Source organism: Cupressus sempervirens, chromosome 9 (assembly GCF_028749045.1).
Source record: "Cupressus sempervirens isolate cs-2001-9-10 chromosome 9, ASM2874904v1, whole genome shotgun sequence".
Lineage (NCBI taxonomy): Eukaryota > Viridiplantae > Streptophyta > Pinopsida > Cupressales > Cupressaceae > Cupressus > Cupressus sempervirens.
Genome location: NC_143126.1, coordinates 797,475,243 through 797,493,431, shown reverse-complemented (window position 1 = coordinate 797,493,431; position 18,189 = coordinate 797,475,243). Strand labels below are relative to the sequence as shown.

The following is an 18,189-nucleotide window of genomic DNA, read 5'->3' as shown; positions in this document are numbered from 1 at the left end:
AAATGAAAAGAGGGTACGGACAAGGTACGAAGAAATTATAGAACATCATTGCATGGTCGTACAACAAAAATTGATACAAGGGATGAAACAGAAGAAGGGTGATAGGAGGTTCTAAAATAAAAATAAATAAAATTAAAAATTAAAAAAAATCTTAGTTGTGCTCCTTTGAAGCTTCTTTTGAAGCTTCTTAGTTGTGCTCTCTGCATCAGTCTCTCCCTACTTTCTTCACTTATATGGATAGGAGGTGCCTTTCACTTTATCTTTAAGAGACTTGGACGCTCCAAGGCCTGACCCTGCAGCAGCTTTTCCCCACAATATCATGGTCTGACCAGCTCATCACCTCATTCTTCATCGTGATCCCTGGCCCCATGCAAGGCACCAAGTGGATTTTGGATCCCCTATCAGGGTCTCCGAAGGTAATGAGACCACGCAGATCCTCCATTCAAAAACGATCTTCCGCCTCCAACTCTTCCAAGGGTTCTCGAAGGCATCTTGGGTCTCCTACACTATAACCTACCCGTCGATCCTAGACTTCTTCCACAATGATCAAAACAGTTAGCTGGTGGTGGCTTCTGGTTTGGTGACTCCTGCTTACTGGTTGCTGGTTTGGTTTCCTGGTTCTTGGTTCTTTGCTTGTTCCTTTGCTCTTTGTTTTGTCTTCCTTCTAGACACTATTTGGCGCTCCTCCTGTTTGCTGGGTTGCTGCTTGGTTTTTAGCAGTCCCTTAGACCCTTTTGTTGGTCTCTTGTTGGAAATTAATAAAATTATCTCATCTTATCTAAACTGAAAGTTATTTCTAGCTTCCATTCTACGACTATATTCCATCTCCCTTAAGATATGATCGAAATCTTATGTAAACAAATGTTCTAAGCCATGACAATAATTGTAACTTTTCAATTTCAGTCACCATGTGGGCAGCTAGGCTATACCACAGATTGAATTGAGTTCAAATGAACTTTGAAAAAACTGTTCCCATCTCATGCCTTTTCAGGACACTAAAAGTGTTTGGAAATAGCTTAGATAATGAATGTCCACAAGCCTAACATAAATAATTTGAGCCAAAACACCAAAATGGTAAGATAATTTAATGGAAACGACTATTCTCCTATGAACTGAACATAAAATCACATATGGATCAAGTTCTGCAACTCTAACTAGTCTTAAAAACACCAAGATTATATTGTGTACATATTGAAATGTGCCATTTCAATTTCAGGTCACAACCCATATACCAGGGAGCATTTCCATGTGTGTCTATTCATTCAGATACAAAATCAGATATTTTCCACATAGCTAATAGTTTGAACTCCAAAATGAAATTACAAACTGAGAAAAGATCATTTAACACATTCACTGGTAGATAAAATTCTCTTGAATGTTGTATTAAAAACCTTAAATTATTTCAAACCTAATAAGCATGAAGATCCAAACCTGATCATGGATGCCACATATAGACCACATGCAGCCAACATATCCGTTGGGATCCCTGCCATCTATCTCGTACTGCTTTCAAGAAACATAGATATCATCAGACACTAGAAACTTGATCTTAGTAGAAAATATGAACTCGTCACACCCTAAAAATTAACCCATTTCATATTGACTTTTCAGTTTTACACTTTACAAAAAGAGAAAGATTCATTCGGCCAAAAGAGCATCCAAAATACTTTATCAATCTCATTACTACTATTTGAGACAGGACAAAAATGGTTTGCTCCCTATAAGGAAAAATAAAAGCCTGGTGCTTTATTCATCAAGCAGGAAAAGTATCATAAATTTTACTCCACCTTGTCATTCAAATATATAGCTATTGCAAGAGCTTCTTCTGGTCCTTTAGTCCACTCGAGGATTTTTTTGGCCCAGTACATTCTAACAGTAAGAAAACCCAATTAAAAGTCAATTTCTAGCACAAGAATCATTTTTTTCTGATTTCTCAATCAATTTTCACAAATGCTTTAATGAATCATGCAAATCAAACTTTCAAAATCTCATAGATCCTGCAAATTATACACTTGCTTAAAAAATTGTTACAAATACAAAGAACATAACACATAAAACATGTTCAACATATGTATTCTAGCATGGAACCAAAGTATGTATACAATTTTTTTTAGATGGATCACACAATTGGTAGAAAAAAGAGAAAGAGTCATAAGAACAATCATAGCAAAAACACTCAAGAACATACCCTTGAGGGAAGAAAGAATCCCAAGTCATTGCAGGCTTCTCTCCGTCACCATACATAGAAGAACAATAAGAGGCTTTGTGAATTGCAAATCATTGTGAAAGCTGAATCATTAAGATTTGTTACATCCCAATTTTTGGCCCAATTTTAAATGTTCATTTATACAGTGTTCGTTAAAATTTTCAAAGTTCATCGGGGACAATAAAACACAAGGGGGAGGGTATGTTACATCCCAATTTCTGGCTCAATTTTAAAATATTCATATAACCGTTGAGGTTTCATGTGAAGTTAGTTGACAGGTAAAATTAATTATGATCGTGTGAAATAGTAATTTGGATAATCGTTATAATTTCATATGAAGATGGCATGTTAGTTAATCATTATGATGTTATATAATCTTACCTTGAAATCTTGGAAAGTTGATTATTCATCATGAATTCATGGAAGTGAAATGGTGGTTAGTCATTATGATGGTTTATGAATAATAACTTGTTATAGTAAAATTGTGATTATATTGAGGAATATGATATTATCATGGAGAATTTCCTCCTCGCAAGAGCACGTCTAAGGGGAGGAAGCATTGTCAAAAAGGAAGTGGGCACAGGGGCACCACCTACCATTGACCAAATAGGTGGGAGTCCTAAACCACCATGACCAAGGAAAATGGTTAGGCAAGCAAGGGTATACTAAGGGACAACCATGAGCTAATTGGTCCAACTTATATAATTTAATAATTACTCGAGCTTAAATCAAATTGAGAACAATAATTATCTTTAAGCAATATTATGTTATGTTTTAATATTATCTTATGTCACTGGCCCCTATATCTTATGTTTAATACTATTATATGTTCTAATATTATCAATAATATTCGTTGGCAATAAGTTTATTTTTCACCTTGAGCGGCCATATTTCTATAATGTTTGCATCAGCCTTATATTATTTTGTTTGTGGGTGGCCATAATATTATTATTATATTATTGATTCAAAAAGACGGAGATATAGAGTCCAAACAAATTATAGATCTTGGAATACAAAATCAATAAAATCTTTGATGCATATATACAATCCCTATGAAAACTACAAAGGAAAGATAATCGATCTATTCGATAGTCACCGTAAAATATAGCCAAAACAAAGGCATCCTAAATATATTAAGTAACATAGTAAACCCTGTCTGTTATCGACATTAGAGGAAAAGGAATAGTAATGAATCATTTGAGGAAACAAGTCTTGGGTTGGATTAAAACATTATGGAAGATGATGCCAAAGATTATTGACGGAGCCGACAATTGATCTCAACAATTAGTTAACTATTCCTATCAAATGAAAGTTGCCCCATTGTTGTTATTGTAGAATTTAGTTTGAGGCAACATAGAGATTGTTTGTTACTGACAAAGACCATATAAATATCTAGAAGGGATTATAGAACTCGAAGATTTCAAAATGGAGTAAGTGACCGCGGAAAATATAGTCTTGAACCTAATATCATTCAATGTGTTTTGGAGGACAAAGACATTGAATCATTGTCTTGAATGAAACCATGAAATAAGTCATCATAATAAACTCAGCGTGTCAAATACACCTGACAAATAGAATCCACGGCAAGCCTCTGATGAACATCAAACCGTTATGTAAATTGAGATATACGGACCAGTGATTCAAGAAGCCCTTTCGACCATTTACCAAGTGACTCTCACATGGATATCATCAATCCTCTTTTATTCATTTGTGTTATCTTCATTTCTAATGGTTGGAGTGTAATTCTTATATAGTCAAACATATGATGAGTGAACAGTGATACATAGAGTATTGATCTCCAAAAATCCATTAGTGATTTGTTTAATGAAAACGAGTAGCAAGTATTTGGAGTGGAAAATTTTGATGTATCAAGTAGCAATGCCACATCATCAAGTTGGAGCGACTATAAGAGACATGCCAACTTTGGACCATCAAAAGGGGTGGAATATTTTAAGGAAGAGAAGTCATATACGTGATTTTGAATGGAGGACACTGCCAACTTCTCATTTTGGGAGCACAAATTTTATTTATGTTTTGCTCCTCCTCAATGCCAGATTTTGTTTGACATATATCCTTCCTCCCTAATCTACAAAACGAGTTTCAACAAATTGCATAGATGGCAGAATTCATTAGGACAATGGCTCGGTTTAGTAAAATGATAAATGAGTCCCTAATAGTCAATAAGTAGTACTCAACACAAAGATGAGATGTTGAACTAATGGGCATGAGATGTTCTCAAAGAGACAAAATGAACAATTCAAGCACAGCATCAACCTTAATAAAGTGTTATTATAAGAAATGTAGTTGAAAGCTCGACCTAATCGCTTCTATTGCATCCTCCCATAATACACAAAGGTTTTGAGATCTATCAGACAAAAATAAGTTTGTCATATTTGATCTGATGCAAAAGTATTCGACAATATAAGAGTGAGAATTTTACATTGTGGGGGGAATAATAACCAACATTTCATTCCCACTATTTGACAAATGCTGATATAGAGGCATTTTCAGATTTGACGCATATGGATGCTGATGTGCAAATAAGTATTTACTATTTTTGAGTATTATATTTACTTGCCAATTGTAGTCTCTTATTTATATGATTAATAAGAGCCATTTTCCTTGATATACTATTGTTCCATTTCTTGATGTGCAGGGATATTCTTCCGGGAAAAGAAGAATGGTGCATTAGGAATGGTGTTGAGGCATTTTTGTGGGTGATAACATCCAAAACCGTAAAATAAATTCAAGACAAGAGACTCTTCCATTGCGAGGGAGCATACCGTGATGAAATTTTGTTCAAATATTTTTGATGATCGAGATTGTGTATTCTTCCATTAAGAGGTAGTCTGACACTTCTTCAAAGGCGGCATAGCAGCTCGGAAGATTGATATTCATAGGGATTCTAAAAAAATTCAAAGTAACAAGAATCAAGGATCGAAATTAGCAAGTCCGAATCGAATCACAAATCGACCATGAATTGGAATCAAATCAGCCACGAACCGGCAAATGAAAAAAACCCTTGAAATTTAGTAACTTATTTCATAAACCCTTTATCACTGATTCGATTCATCGATTCACAAAAAATCATTTGGCTTGAATCAAGTCACTGAATCGCGTGAATAGAAAATTTGCCATGATTTTCGTTACTATGCTAAAATACGTGTGTGACTGCGTGATTTTAATGGGCCTACCCCTATATACATCACGAGGAAGTAATGACTTGTCATCTGAAACTTGAAAGATTAATATCAGATTTAGAGGGAGTCCAACAAGCATGCTTTGGTGAGAAGAGCCTCTAAGGGAGTAGCTAGAGGACCTGACTTACCAAGATCTTTTGTTTAGAGGGTGAATTACAAGGTCTAATTCCTTGTTAATGAGTTCTCTATGAACGAAAAGTTTGAAGTGAAATTCCTCGTGAGAGAAGTTTGAGGTGAAAACCCTTGCTCCACACTCTAGGCATAGTTATGGTGGGTCCACCCTCTAACTTGGTTCACAGTGGATATCATGTGAGTTACTACATCATGATGTTGTGATTTATTTCATGAAAGGTGACGATCTTAGCAATAGTTTGACCATATTATCATGATAGACTTCATTAAGTTGTTGTCCTGGAATGTGTTGGTAATCATGTTAACAAAATGTATCATGATCAATTACATTAAATTGTTGTCCTAAAATGAGTCGAAAATCATGATATTGTGGTTGTTGTGATGTATTCCTGATCCATTGTCATGATAGACTACATTAACTTGCTGTCCCAAACTGTGTCAGAAGTCGTGACAATAATTAAATCATGATAGTCCTAGATTGAGCCGGGAATCACGAGATCAAGACAGACTATCTAATCGACTATGTTTGTGTCCTGAAATGTGTCGGAAATCAGATAGTATATATTCTTAAAGGGATGTAATTGTGTATAAGCATTTTTTATGCAAACTCAAATATAAGATTATTGTCATTAAGAAATTGATCATATCCTACCTCGCTAAGAGGGAGTGTTAAAGTAATAGCTTCGGTTGGATCAAATATCAACATATGGAACATACATATACCTATGTGTGTGTGTAGATGCATATGTAAATACATATACATACATGTATGTTTGATTTACTTCACATACTGATATCTCAAGCCATTTGATACTTTATGATCATGCCTTGATCGAGCTGCATACATTAATATATATGACGAGATAGTTCCTCTAATTGATTCATGACATTAATGATAATAAACATATCATGACAGAATACATTAAGTTGATGTCCCAGAGGGTGTCGGAGGTCATGATACTTCTTATGATGGACAACATTAAGTGGTTGTCATTGAGATCGTGACTTTTATCTGATAGACTACATTCAGTTGTTGTCCTGGAGTGTCAGAGATCGAATAACACACATATTTTCAAGATATAACATATTTTTTTGGTAGGCCTCTAGGATTTGATGCCAGTGTGCATACCAAAAGAATATAAGTATGATGAATAGTATAAGATTGATATTTCTTGTTGAATCATACTTCGTATTATATTGAAAGATAACATCTAAGTCGATGGATATATGTTGATATCCTTAATTATGCCATTCCAGGAATATCATACTGAGATGATATCTCTCCATATACTTGAGAGCGTAATGTGTACTATAACAATCCTCCCTAACTAAGAGGGAGTGTTAAGATTGTAGCTTCAATCGGATTGAATTGACTTGGAGATAAATCTTTTATGGTTATTGGTAAATTGTCATTTAGAAAATACTTTTATATCTACTTATAAATATATATATTAATACATATAATATTATTTTATATATAATATATATTATATTATATTATATATATATATATATATATATATATATATATATATATATATATATATATATATATATATATATATATTGTTAGCCCACTTTTACGCAAAATGCAATGTGTCGGCCAAGAGTCCTTTTTGTAACTTGAAGTTTTAACTTACTTCAAGTTCAGGTCCGCCCACTTTTTCATCAACCGGCAAAGTCTTTATCCGTCGGCCCGAGTTTGCACCCTTGAAGTTGAAGTTGAAGTTGGAGTTGATTCAAAACTTCATCTTCAACCTCGACTTCGTGTTTTTCTAATGATTTCTTGTTTTCCTACAAGAGACATATGCAACTTCCAAAATGGAAAATGGCCCCACCCAACGGCGATCTTGAAGGCATGTAAAGCAATAAATGTGACAACTAAGAAAAATCATGCCAAAGTACGATTGGTTTTATGGGAAAAGGTGGAGTTTGGATTTTGTGATATCATGAGATGTAGATCTGCGTGCAGATTTGATGGGTATTAACTGCAAATAAACTCGCAAATCTTGTCAAGTACAAGCAACACACTTGTTCTAAATACCTTCGCCCACTCATATCTTTCTTGAGATTTCCAAGAAATCATTTCCTAAAATTACCTATCTAGCTAGCATAATTACTCATTTAATCATTTTGAGCTCTCAGTGTCAACTGGTAAGCAAGAGAGGTGGAGAGTTAAGCTCTATCAACAACTGTAAGTGTATTATCCTGTTCTACTCTGTCATTTTTATTGTGCCTAGTTTTCGTTTAAATTTGTTCAGTTTATCTCTGTAAATCCTCCTCTTTCAAACCAAACCATGACACTCTTTTGCCCTAAGATGCCTAAGCTAGAAAGCCATGCCTCTTAAGTTCCCTCCCAAAAATCCGGGATACTTTCCTAGTAAATAAAAACCTAGCTGATACAGTAGAGCGGGCAAAAAATGCTCAATTTAGACCCATTTACCAAAAATTGACCAATAGTGGGTTATTCGAAGCCGCCACCTTTCCATCAGCCATAGGGTGTCCGGAATTGGTTGTTGAATGTGCAAATCATTATGACCCTAACACCAGGTGCATAAAGAAGGTTTCTAGAGAAGTGTTGGGCAAGATAAACAAGGTTAGTATCAGCTCAACTCTAAGAATTCCTCACAAAGAACCTTATGAACCCTGGACATTTGAGGAAATGGAACATCTATATGGTGACAGAAAGAAAGACTATGATTCTATTGTAGCTCAAACTTGGCTTTTAAAACCAGCCGAAGGAGGCTCTAGATTGCCCAAACCTTTGACTATTGAGCATTTCATTAGAGAAATTGCAGACATTGTGCTACTCTTAAACAGAGTTAAGGGTAATGACCATGCCTTTCACTAGGAGAGCTAGATGTACTTCTTTATTCAAAAGATTGTCGAATGTGAAAAAATCATTGATTGGGCTGATTTAATCGCTGAAAATTTACATAAGGGCCTGATAGCTATGAGTAGTTTCAGCTCATTCTTTCTGTCTTCGTTCTTAATCTACATTTTAGCAGCATCTAAGGAGTGGGAAGGTCTTCCACACATGCCATGGACCGATGAAATGACTATCTATCAATACTACAAAGATCTCTAGGCAACTGAATTTTGCAAGGAATTCAAGAGGGCGAATGATGTATTCCTCAGAAGGTTAGTGCTTGAGCTCCAAGGACATGAAAATCATAGGTTATCTAAAGAATCAATGCAAGCCATCAAGATATATGGCTGTTTCTATATCCAGTTTCCTAAATTTACATATCTCAAAGTTGGAGGTTTTTCCAGTGAACCTCTTAGGTTACCACGCTATTGTTTAGACAACATTGTCCTATCTGAAATATGCAGGCAGTTTATTTCTATGATAGAATCTCCTGAAAGTACCAAAAAGTCATCCTCTTTCATATTTCCCATAGAAATTGGTCACTACAGATGCTCAAATTTCAAGCAAGCTGTATTAGCAAAAACTGAACTGTCAAACTTATGCTTCAAACCCTACTCTCCTAGAGAAGATTTTTATTACATGGGTTTTGCTAGAAATAATTTCAAACACACAGTTTCACTAGTCCATGTTCCACATTTAGAAGATTACTGGGCTAATTGTTCTAATGAATTTGAAGTTAGAAAGAGGTTGTGGTCTAGATTAACAGTTAGCCAAACTAATATGTTTGAAGTTGACCTCAACACCAATGGGATAAAAGAAGATGAAGTTGATGAGGTGATTGACCCCTTTTATGTTAATCAAATTGAACGTATGCCAATTCCCGAAATTGATTGGAGTAGAAGGGAAGAGGATGATTTTCTTTCATGTACCTCAGAAGTATTGAGAAGAACTGAAAATCTGTTGAAATCAAAGACTGTTAAATCAGCCACCCCTAGTGCCCCAAAGAAATACTCAAAAGCCAAACATAAAAAGGCACACTCAAAACCAAAGGTCATCACTAACCCTAGTGTTAATGATCTTATTGCAGGTTCACCCGAAGTTGAAGCTGAAGTAACTCCGCAACCACTTCAACTCCAAGTTCATAAAGAGGTGTTGAAGGTCAAAAGAGTAACCTGCTCGAGTACTAAGAAGGCAACACCAAGCAAAGGGAAAGATACAGTGACAGTTGATCTAGATCCTGCGGAAACGAAGTCAAATCCAGAGCAACCTCCCAGTTCTCACATGGCAGATAATGCATCGGATCCTCAAAAGTTACCTAAAAGCATTAATACTCAATCAGGTACCCTCGCCTTAACTAAGGTTTCTCCCATGATGGGCAAAGACCCTATCACGCCCAAGTGGCTGAAGACTTCCATTGAGAAGAAAAGAAGTATGGTGCCCCTATCTATGCCTATTGATGATCTGGTTAGCAAGTGTCTGGGAAAATCATTGAAAATCAAAAGGCTAGAACTTAATCCAAGATAAAGTTTGATTAAAGTTCAAGGCATTGGTCAACCGAGATCGCCAAGCCACCAGAAGGCAGCTCACATGAGGATCTCACTCCTCAAGATTATCAAGGATTGACCTTGGGAAGGGGAGTTGTGCAGTGGATATGAAGATTTTTGAAGCTTCAAACAAAAAGATTGCCGACAGAGTCTAGAAAGATGCTCAGGATAAACAAGATATGAAAGAGGCAATGAGGAGCATGGCGCAATACATCAACACTATCCTGCACTCGGAACCTAAGCCTTTAAATGAGATGTCTGCAACTGTGGATGTATCTTCTTCGGCCAATCAGCAATTTCTTGATAATTTGCAGAAATATAAAGTTGTTGCAAGGACATCTAAAGAATGGTTGTAGTATGTCCTGAATGAAACCGTAAAATAGATAAGTCTTTTAGACAAGGCCTCAAAGGAAATTGCTGCCATCATCAAAAAGGTGGAGTCCAATAATGAAGGCTTTGAGAAAGAAAGAAACAATTGGGTAAAAGTGGTGCTTTGGATAGAGGAAATTCAAAGTTTTGGGTTGCAAAGGTTTCAAGCTGAATGCCCTATGGCTGGCCTTGATGATAAGACTCTGTATGTGATTAAAGATTGTATCGAATGGCAGAATGAGGCACTAGTCCAGGAAGTAACTGAGATCAAAGAAATCCTAGATGGTCTCAAGCTTATGGATGAGATAATCCAAGGTGATTTGAAGTGGTTCAGCAAGCATTACGCGGGTAAAAAAAATGACTTCGTAGCCCAAGTGGAGGAAATAACAAATGAAGTCCAGAAGAAGTTTCAAGAGATTCAGGAGAAGAAAACACCGATTAGATAGGATTTTTCAAATGTCGCTCATACTAAGGCTATGTTGATAACAAACCTGAAGCATTTGGAAATGCATGAAGAAAAAGTAACAGAGCTGAAGAGGGAAAAGGAAGTTTAGAAACAGAGAATTACCTACATTGGTTTACCTCATCAGTTAGTTATCTCTACATTTACCACTGCTTACGAGACATGGAAGGCCGCAAGAATTGCGACTAGTGCGAATGGTTCTTCCTGACATGGCACGTGGTCGTTGGGCAATTGCATTTTGTTTTCTCTTGTTTATTTCCTTTTATGCATTTCAGTTAACACAGTTGTGTTAACTAAGAGACAATTTACTCCTAGCAGGGTAATTTTTGGGTAGTTATCCAGCCCTATGTTGTATAAATATGTAATAGATAATATACTTTTGTTCATCTAATAGGATTCATCTCTCTGTAGACTAAAACAAAAATACTTTTGTTTTAAAATTCTGCACTTTGAATTTTGAATAGACTATTTTCGGGTTTACCAACAAATTGAAGTAAATTTCTATAGTTTTATGTGCTAAAGCTTTCTGAAATAGATACTATTGTCTGCTTTATGATAATTTGCATTTTTGAGGGTGTATGTTATATGTGAAAGTGAAGTTAGATTTGATGCGTACTCTGGAATTATTTGTTTTAAATCTTGAGGGTTGTGGGAGGTGTAATCTATATTATTTCACTATCTATCCTTATTTTAACATTCAATCATGTGGATAATACTAATTGTTAAAATCAAATGGTTTTTCAGTATTCGCATTTATCTTGTGTTCACGGCATAACTCAAAGCTTTTCAATATTTTCAATAAAATACTCATTGGGAAGGTTTTCCCTCAAAAGACCTAATAGTATTGTAAAACAATAGTACGCAAAGAATTCCTTATTTGCACTTAGGAATTCAACCTGTTAGTGTACAAACATTTCCCTAATCAAAAGTGATAAAATCTTTGGGAAAAACTGTTTACTAACATATATGTTATTGTTAATATATTATTTAATAATGATTAACCATAGAGACATGTCTCCTCTCATATTTATAAGTCATTCAAATCTGCATTTGGAACACATCAATACGATGGCAATATTATTACATTTGCAGAAGCAATCCTTGTTACTCAACAATTTTGGGACCATTTTGTGCGTACTTTAGTGTCTTTTCTATGGTAGGACCTCATATTGCACTTAAATGCATACTTAATTCAAATATGGGTCCAACTCCTCCCTCAATCTTACTTAAACTCAAGGTTGGCTCTAACTTCTATGCAATATTTCCCATTTTCCATTCTATCCCATAATTCATTTCATCACCTCTGACTGTAATATCCCTAACCGGATATTTGCTGATTTCTCTTTAGAAAAAAATAATCAAAACTAAAACCTTGCAAATGTATTCCAGCACAAACGAATCCAATACAATAGCTAGCAGATGTTTAACCAGCTTCTTCTTAATTATAATGCTCAAACTTAGATATTGGCAAATGGAATACAATACAATGTTTAAACCAGAAGATTCTTCACAAATTAATAACCAGTTCCTTTCAAATTAATATTCAAGATTTCATGCATATAGAAATGCATTACAGACTTATAATTTTAAAACCAAAAACTTCCATACAACTCCGTAAATACGTTATTGCATTATACAACAGCAATACAATAACTAGTACGAAAACCCAATCCTAAATACAGATTAACAGTCAAATTGGGATGCTAGAATAAGAACCCGTAAGCGCAAATGAAACACCTGAACTGATGTTTCCCGGGACAATGGGTTTGCGTCCACTTCTGCTAGTACGAGGGGCTACGTCCTCCAACTAGCTGAAAGCTGAAGCTTTCTAAGACTCTCACAAGAGAGAAAATTGAATTGAATAGTAAAATCAAGCATGCCCAACAATAAGCCTCTTTCCCCTTTTTATACAGAAACCAAGACTCTTCGGCTCCTCTCTGGTTTTCATCCTATTCCTTGTGACTCTTCAACTTCTCTCTGATAAATTGTCTTATTCCTCCTCGTCCTCTTGTGACCACAAGGAATATTAATTTGTCCTTTAATAATAAATCTCCAACTTACATAGTCAAATTTAATATTGTAAATTCTTTCTTTCTTAATAATTCTAATGTCCCCAAAGAAGGGACATTACAATGACCCATGCATCTATTTTTGAATTTCGGGATCTGCTCTGATTTCTTGGCAACCTAAAAAAATTCCCTCTATTCTTTATTACATCCCCTGACATTCCACATGCAATTGAAGATATAACTTACATTTTTTGTGTTGTTTTTAAACAAATTAGTTCATAGTTTCATTTTGTTTACATTTGTTTTAGTTCTATTTCATTTTATGTTGTTTAAAAACTTGAAAAGTAAGAAGCCCTAGTGTTTGATTTTGTTAATTATAAAGCCCTCCTTTTTATTAATAATATAGTGTAGTAGCAACATAATGTCTAAAGTTAGGGGTAGTTTATCTAAGCCTCCATTTAATCTAGATGCAAACCCTGCTAGAGTCCAAAGGAATGGAGCTTGGAAACATGCCATCCGTGAACCAAAAGATGAGTAGTTGTATGTTGGCATTCTGGTGTTAAATATAGTGGGGAAGGTATTAACCAATTGAAATATCACCTTGAACACATATAAGGGCATGATGCTAAACCATGCAAATGAGCGCTCAAGGATTCCTCTTGTGTGAATGCAAGCTACAAACTTGCACAAAAAAACAACCAATATGTGAGAGTCAATTGATCTGTTGATCTATTTCCAAAAACCCCAACATTCTTCTCTCAAGCCATTTTTTCTCTTCTTTGTATTTGCAAAAGAAGGAATGGCCTTTTTAAGTCTTAGAGAAGCAAACAAAGAAAAAAAGTCAAAGAAATCTTTTTTAATTTTTTTTTTTTTTTGCCTTTTGTATATTTGACTGTCGTAACAAAGTCCAAGGCACAAGACTTGATAAGTTTGTCCCATCTGGACTTGGCGAGTCAGCCGAAACTCAGCTAGACTTGGCCAAGACCGCGTCCAAAGGCAAAAAAACTTTGGAGCCTCAAGTCATCTCAGGACTCACTGAGACCTCCAAGGTCATGCAAAGTCCTATATCTATGGTCTATATAATGCATCGTGGGTAAAGAAGGAACTTGTAACTCCTTCCTATTTTCTTGGTGTTCATTTAACCATGGGAAATGACTCCGGTCATTATTGCCCTCCCAAACATAGATGATAACTGGTTATCGTCTTCCCCGACCACTTCTCTAAATAATGCAGATTTATTATTCGATTCTCTATAGGTTTTGTGTATGTTCGATAGTAAGAGAGGAAGATCTATTGTTCCTTTATACCTATCGATAGTGCCCCCTCACCAAGGGACACCAATCTTCCAAGTTGGCCCCAATAATTATATTATCAACAATTATATTATCAATCGCATGGTTAACAATTATATTATCAATCGCATGGTATCAATTCTAACCAAACTAAATTGACAGAATCTAAATCAATACAATATTGGCCATAGATAGAGTTAAAATTAAGAAGATTTGCTCCAAATTTAAAAGAAACGAAATCACATTGCATCTGGTACGGTTGGAAAATCAAGGATTTTTTAAGCATGCTAGGTACAATATCCAGGCAGTATCAGATAGGTATCCATTTCGAATGTGGGGATATGTGTGCCCAACAGGGACAAACGAGTATCCAGTTACTCTACATGTCATTTGTCTAAGATGTTTCAATGCCTCTCACACCAATGTAGCTAATCTATAAGGCTGTTTTAACATGAAATGAAATTGACTCTTACACATTCTCGTGTTGAACTTATGAATCACCTTGAGAACCTATAAGTGTCACTCCTCTCAATCCGAGCATGATGTCTTTTTTTTGCAGTTGTGTTTTTGCATTTGATTAAGGTGTATCTTAATTCAAAGATCTAAAAATCCTGGCATACATTATTGCTTATATATTTGAAAAAAATCAGCTTTGTTACGTTCAAATTTGACAGCGAATTTTTCACATTTTCATATTAAAAAATTCCCAAACCCTATGGCATAGGTAGTAAGCTTCAGTAGCTCATACAATACTTAAACAAAACAAACTCTCAAAACTGTATGTTGAAAGGTAAAAATCAAGACTTGCTTGGCATCTGTCAAAAGATGCCAGAAGGTGCATTTTCTAGAATGCTTCTCCCAAGCTATGATTGCAATATTCTATCGAGTGATTAAATTGTTACTCTTGATTTGCTTGGGAAGAAGAGTCAGTTTCCATTGATTCTCTCCGAGTGCAGTTTCAAGATGAAAGTTGGTGCATTTAACATTTTCTATCAATAATGTAAAAAACTTGATAGCAATGGTAGTCAGTTGCATTAACTTATAATTAGTTGCATGGCTTGTATCGCTAATAGCCTAATACAATACATAAAGTTATAAACAATAACCAAATTCTCACAACTGTATGTTGAAAGACAAAAAACAGGACTTAATCATTAAATCAAAGGAATTAGGCAGGGTTGACGTAATATATGAAGGCTCCAAGGAGAACTGTCACTCATTTGTAATTCTGATCTTGAAATACAGGCATGTGAGAGGCAAGTCAACAGTTTGAAACAAAAAAATTCTGTGATCAGCAAATGTGTCTTGCAGATTTAGACATCACCAAACTCCCCTAAGAACTGACAAGAGGTAGGTCACCAAACCATAAAGTGAGTCATGTCATCCTACATACCAAATGTTGAGTTATTGTGATCTTCAGTATCATTCCAATGTACCACTCTATTCGTAAATATGCCTACTAGCCTCTTGCATCAGCATCTAGAACTGTAGAATGCATTTCTGTTGAAAGTAGAAGTTGCATTGAGGTTGTTCAAGAGTAAAATCACATTGCAGAACTTGCAACCAAGAGAACTGAAGAGCTATTCTCATAATTCTTGTTGTCTACTAGATATGGCAGAGCCTGTTGCCAGATGTGCAAGTGGTTCTATGCGAGATACGGAAGTGATTACCTACCAGATATGGCAGTCTACTGCCAAGTACGGAATTATGTACCAAGTCTAATTACCAATGTTATCGTAGCATTCATACTACTTCTGAGAACAGCACACATAAATGGCAAAATATATCTTTATTGATTGTACCAAAGAGTTACATTACCAATCGCAATGATCTCTAGTATTACCATCTCCCATCCCATTCCCTATACTCACTACATATAGCGCTCGGATTGGTTACAAGAAGCATCTGCCGCAACTCTTGGTACATATGTATTCCTAACTACTATATTAATTATCTTAATGGCTTTACTACGGCCTACACTATCCCCACCCCCAAAAGAAGTCATCTTCCAGATGACTAAACAAAATAGTAAACTAATGGGACGGCTGAGAAGACGTCCTTGGCGCTGATGTGAGTTGGGCAAGCTACTACCTCAGGAGCTTCACATCCCATTCAACCGTGAGTTGTTTAGTTCATGCCCCTTGTAGAAGCCTGAGTGCACCCATTCCGTCTTTTTTATTGCTGCCAACTTTTCTGTTTGTACACCCATTTCCTTTTCAAGCTTATCCTCCAGCTTCTCTACTTGCTCTCTGAGAATAATCCAATCTTCCTCTGGCTTTGCCAATTCCTAATTAGATTTTTTTAATTCCAGAAAGGTAAACCGAAAAGTCTCCTTCATCTACGACAAAATGGTCATGAAGGGCCCATGTGCCTATACAATCCACGATCCTTGCCAATTTTGAGACTATTCCTTTATCTCCTCAATAGGCCATCCTTGCTCGGTAAACATTCTTTTGAAGTCCTTGTGACAACCTTCCTTCATAAAGTACAAGGATTTTGTTGCAGATACCACTACTGACATGTTGGCCTCCTTAGCTTCTTTCCTTATTTCTTGAGTGGCCCTAGTCATGGCTTCCAATTCAGCCAGGAATCGTTGAGTGCATACCTCAAAGTGCATCAATCTAGTGGCTACTACCTCTATTAGGTGTGTTGTCCCCTTATTAGGCCCCAAATCCACCACTTTGGCATTTGGGAATCTTTCTCCCAAAACAAGATGAGCTATGAATGAAATTTGAGAGGATGTAAAGTTTATTCTTTATGCTCCCCAATCTGGAAGAGCTAGTCTGTTGCTAACTCCTATGCCAGTTCCTTTTCTGCCAACTATGAATTTCAATCTTATCATGTTAGTTGTGTCATCCGTACGACCTTCTTTGCCACCCGCACATCACTCGTTGATGCTCATATGCCCTTCTTTGCCAATATCCGTAAGACCTCCTCTACAATCTGTATGAACTCCTCTGCCATTTGTATGGCCTCCTTTGTCACTCATGCATGTACGGTTGGTTTTCGTACTACGGCCACCTATTGTGAGTCTACGTACGGGCCCGCACGACCAATCTTTTACCTTTTGTTGTACGATGATTTACGCGTGCCGATCGATTCTCTTGAGACATGCGTGCGATCTTCTCTATGTACAAGTAAGACTTCCCTTCTTTTCGTATGCACACATACACATACAGACTGGTTTTTTGTTATTACCTTCTCACCATACAATTCCTCCTTAGATTTGTGGTTTCCTCTTCTACATGCAAGGTATTTTGTTCCTTGTAAATTACCTCTTTGTCTTCTTTGAATTTGTGGGCCAGTGTATCATCTATCCTGGTTGTCCCCTCTTTATACTCCTTGTACTCTCTTGGGTATGTGTCGCCATTCTCTTCCATTTCAGCTACTTCAAGTAGATTGCAACTTAACTGGAAAATTTCATAATCTTCCATCTGCAAATGGAAAAGTCCTCTAAGAGAATCAGTCTCATCCTCCAAACAACTACCAAGTCTCGAGATTCCTTCTTCGTCATGTTCCATCTCTCTAATCCTACTGTAGTATCCTCCTTTCATCACTTTTCCTAACACACTCTCCTACTAATTTTGAATTAGATGCCAAGTCTTGGCTCACTCTCTGGTTCTGCAGATCAATAGTATACTTTTTTCTTGTGTTCTCGATGGAGAGAGTTTTCTTCTTCCAGTTATGCTTTGCTTTAGCAATTATTAACCATTCTTTGTCGAGCAAGGAGTCGTACCCTTTCTTTTCCAAGGTGATGACCACAATGTCCAGGAAGAATTGTTGTGTTCCTACCATCACCTTTTGGCCCATGAGCGTACCTAGTGATTTTTTGCCATGTTGGTCTATGTCCACTAAATGGAAGGTGGCCAAAGTGTGGGTTTGTCGAGGGCTCTCCATGTCTCTTCTAGGAGTATGTTAACTATAGATCCTCCATCCACAATCATGCTGGTAACTTTATGACCCAAAATCTCTATTTCCACTAATTTGGAGTTTTCCCAATCCCACCGTCAGTAGCATAGACCTGTAGTTGTCAATTCCTTACCAAGAATATCCATACTGCCATCTTCTTTGGTAGGCATACCCGCTTCCATAGTACTGCCTTCTA

At 36.2% G+C, this 18,189-nt stretch overlaps 1 protein-coding gene across 2 annotated transcripts in view; it reads right to left on the bottom strand.

Moving 5' to 3' along the window:
* The window catches only part of PHR1 (photolyase 1), a 95,180-nt gene that overhangs the window by 26,856 nt on the left and 50,135 nt on the right, over positions 1-18,189 (bottom strand). For both annotated transcript variants that reach the window (XM_089802117.1, XM_089802116.1), the window contains 2 exons: positions 1,788-1,869; positions 1,432-1,503 (listed from right to left, as the gene is read on the bottom strand). In XM_089802117.1, the coding sequence (XP_089658243.1) occupies positions 1,432-1,503; positions 1,788-1,869 (154 nt within the window). The remainder of the gene's footprint in view (positions 1-1,431; positions 1,504-1,787; positions 1,870-18,189) is intronic.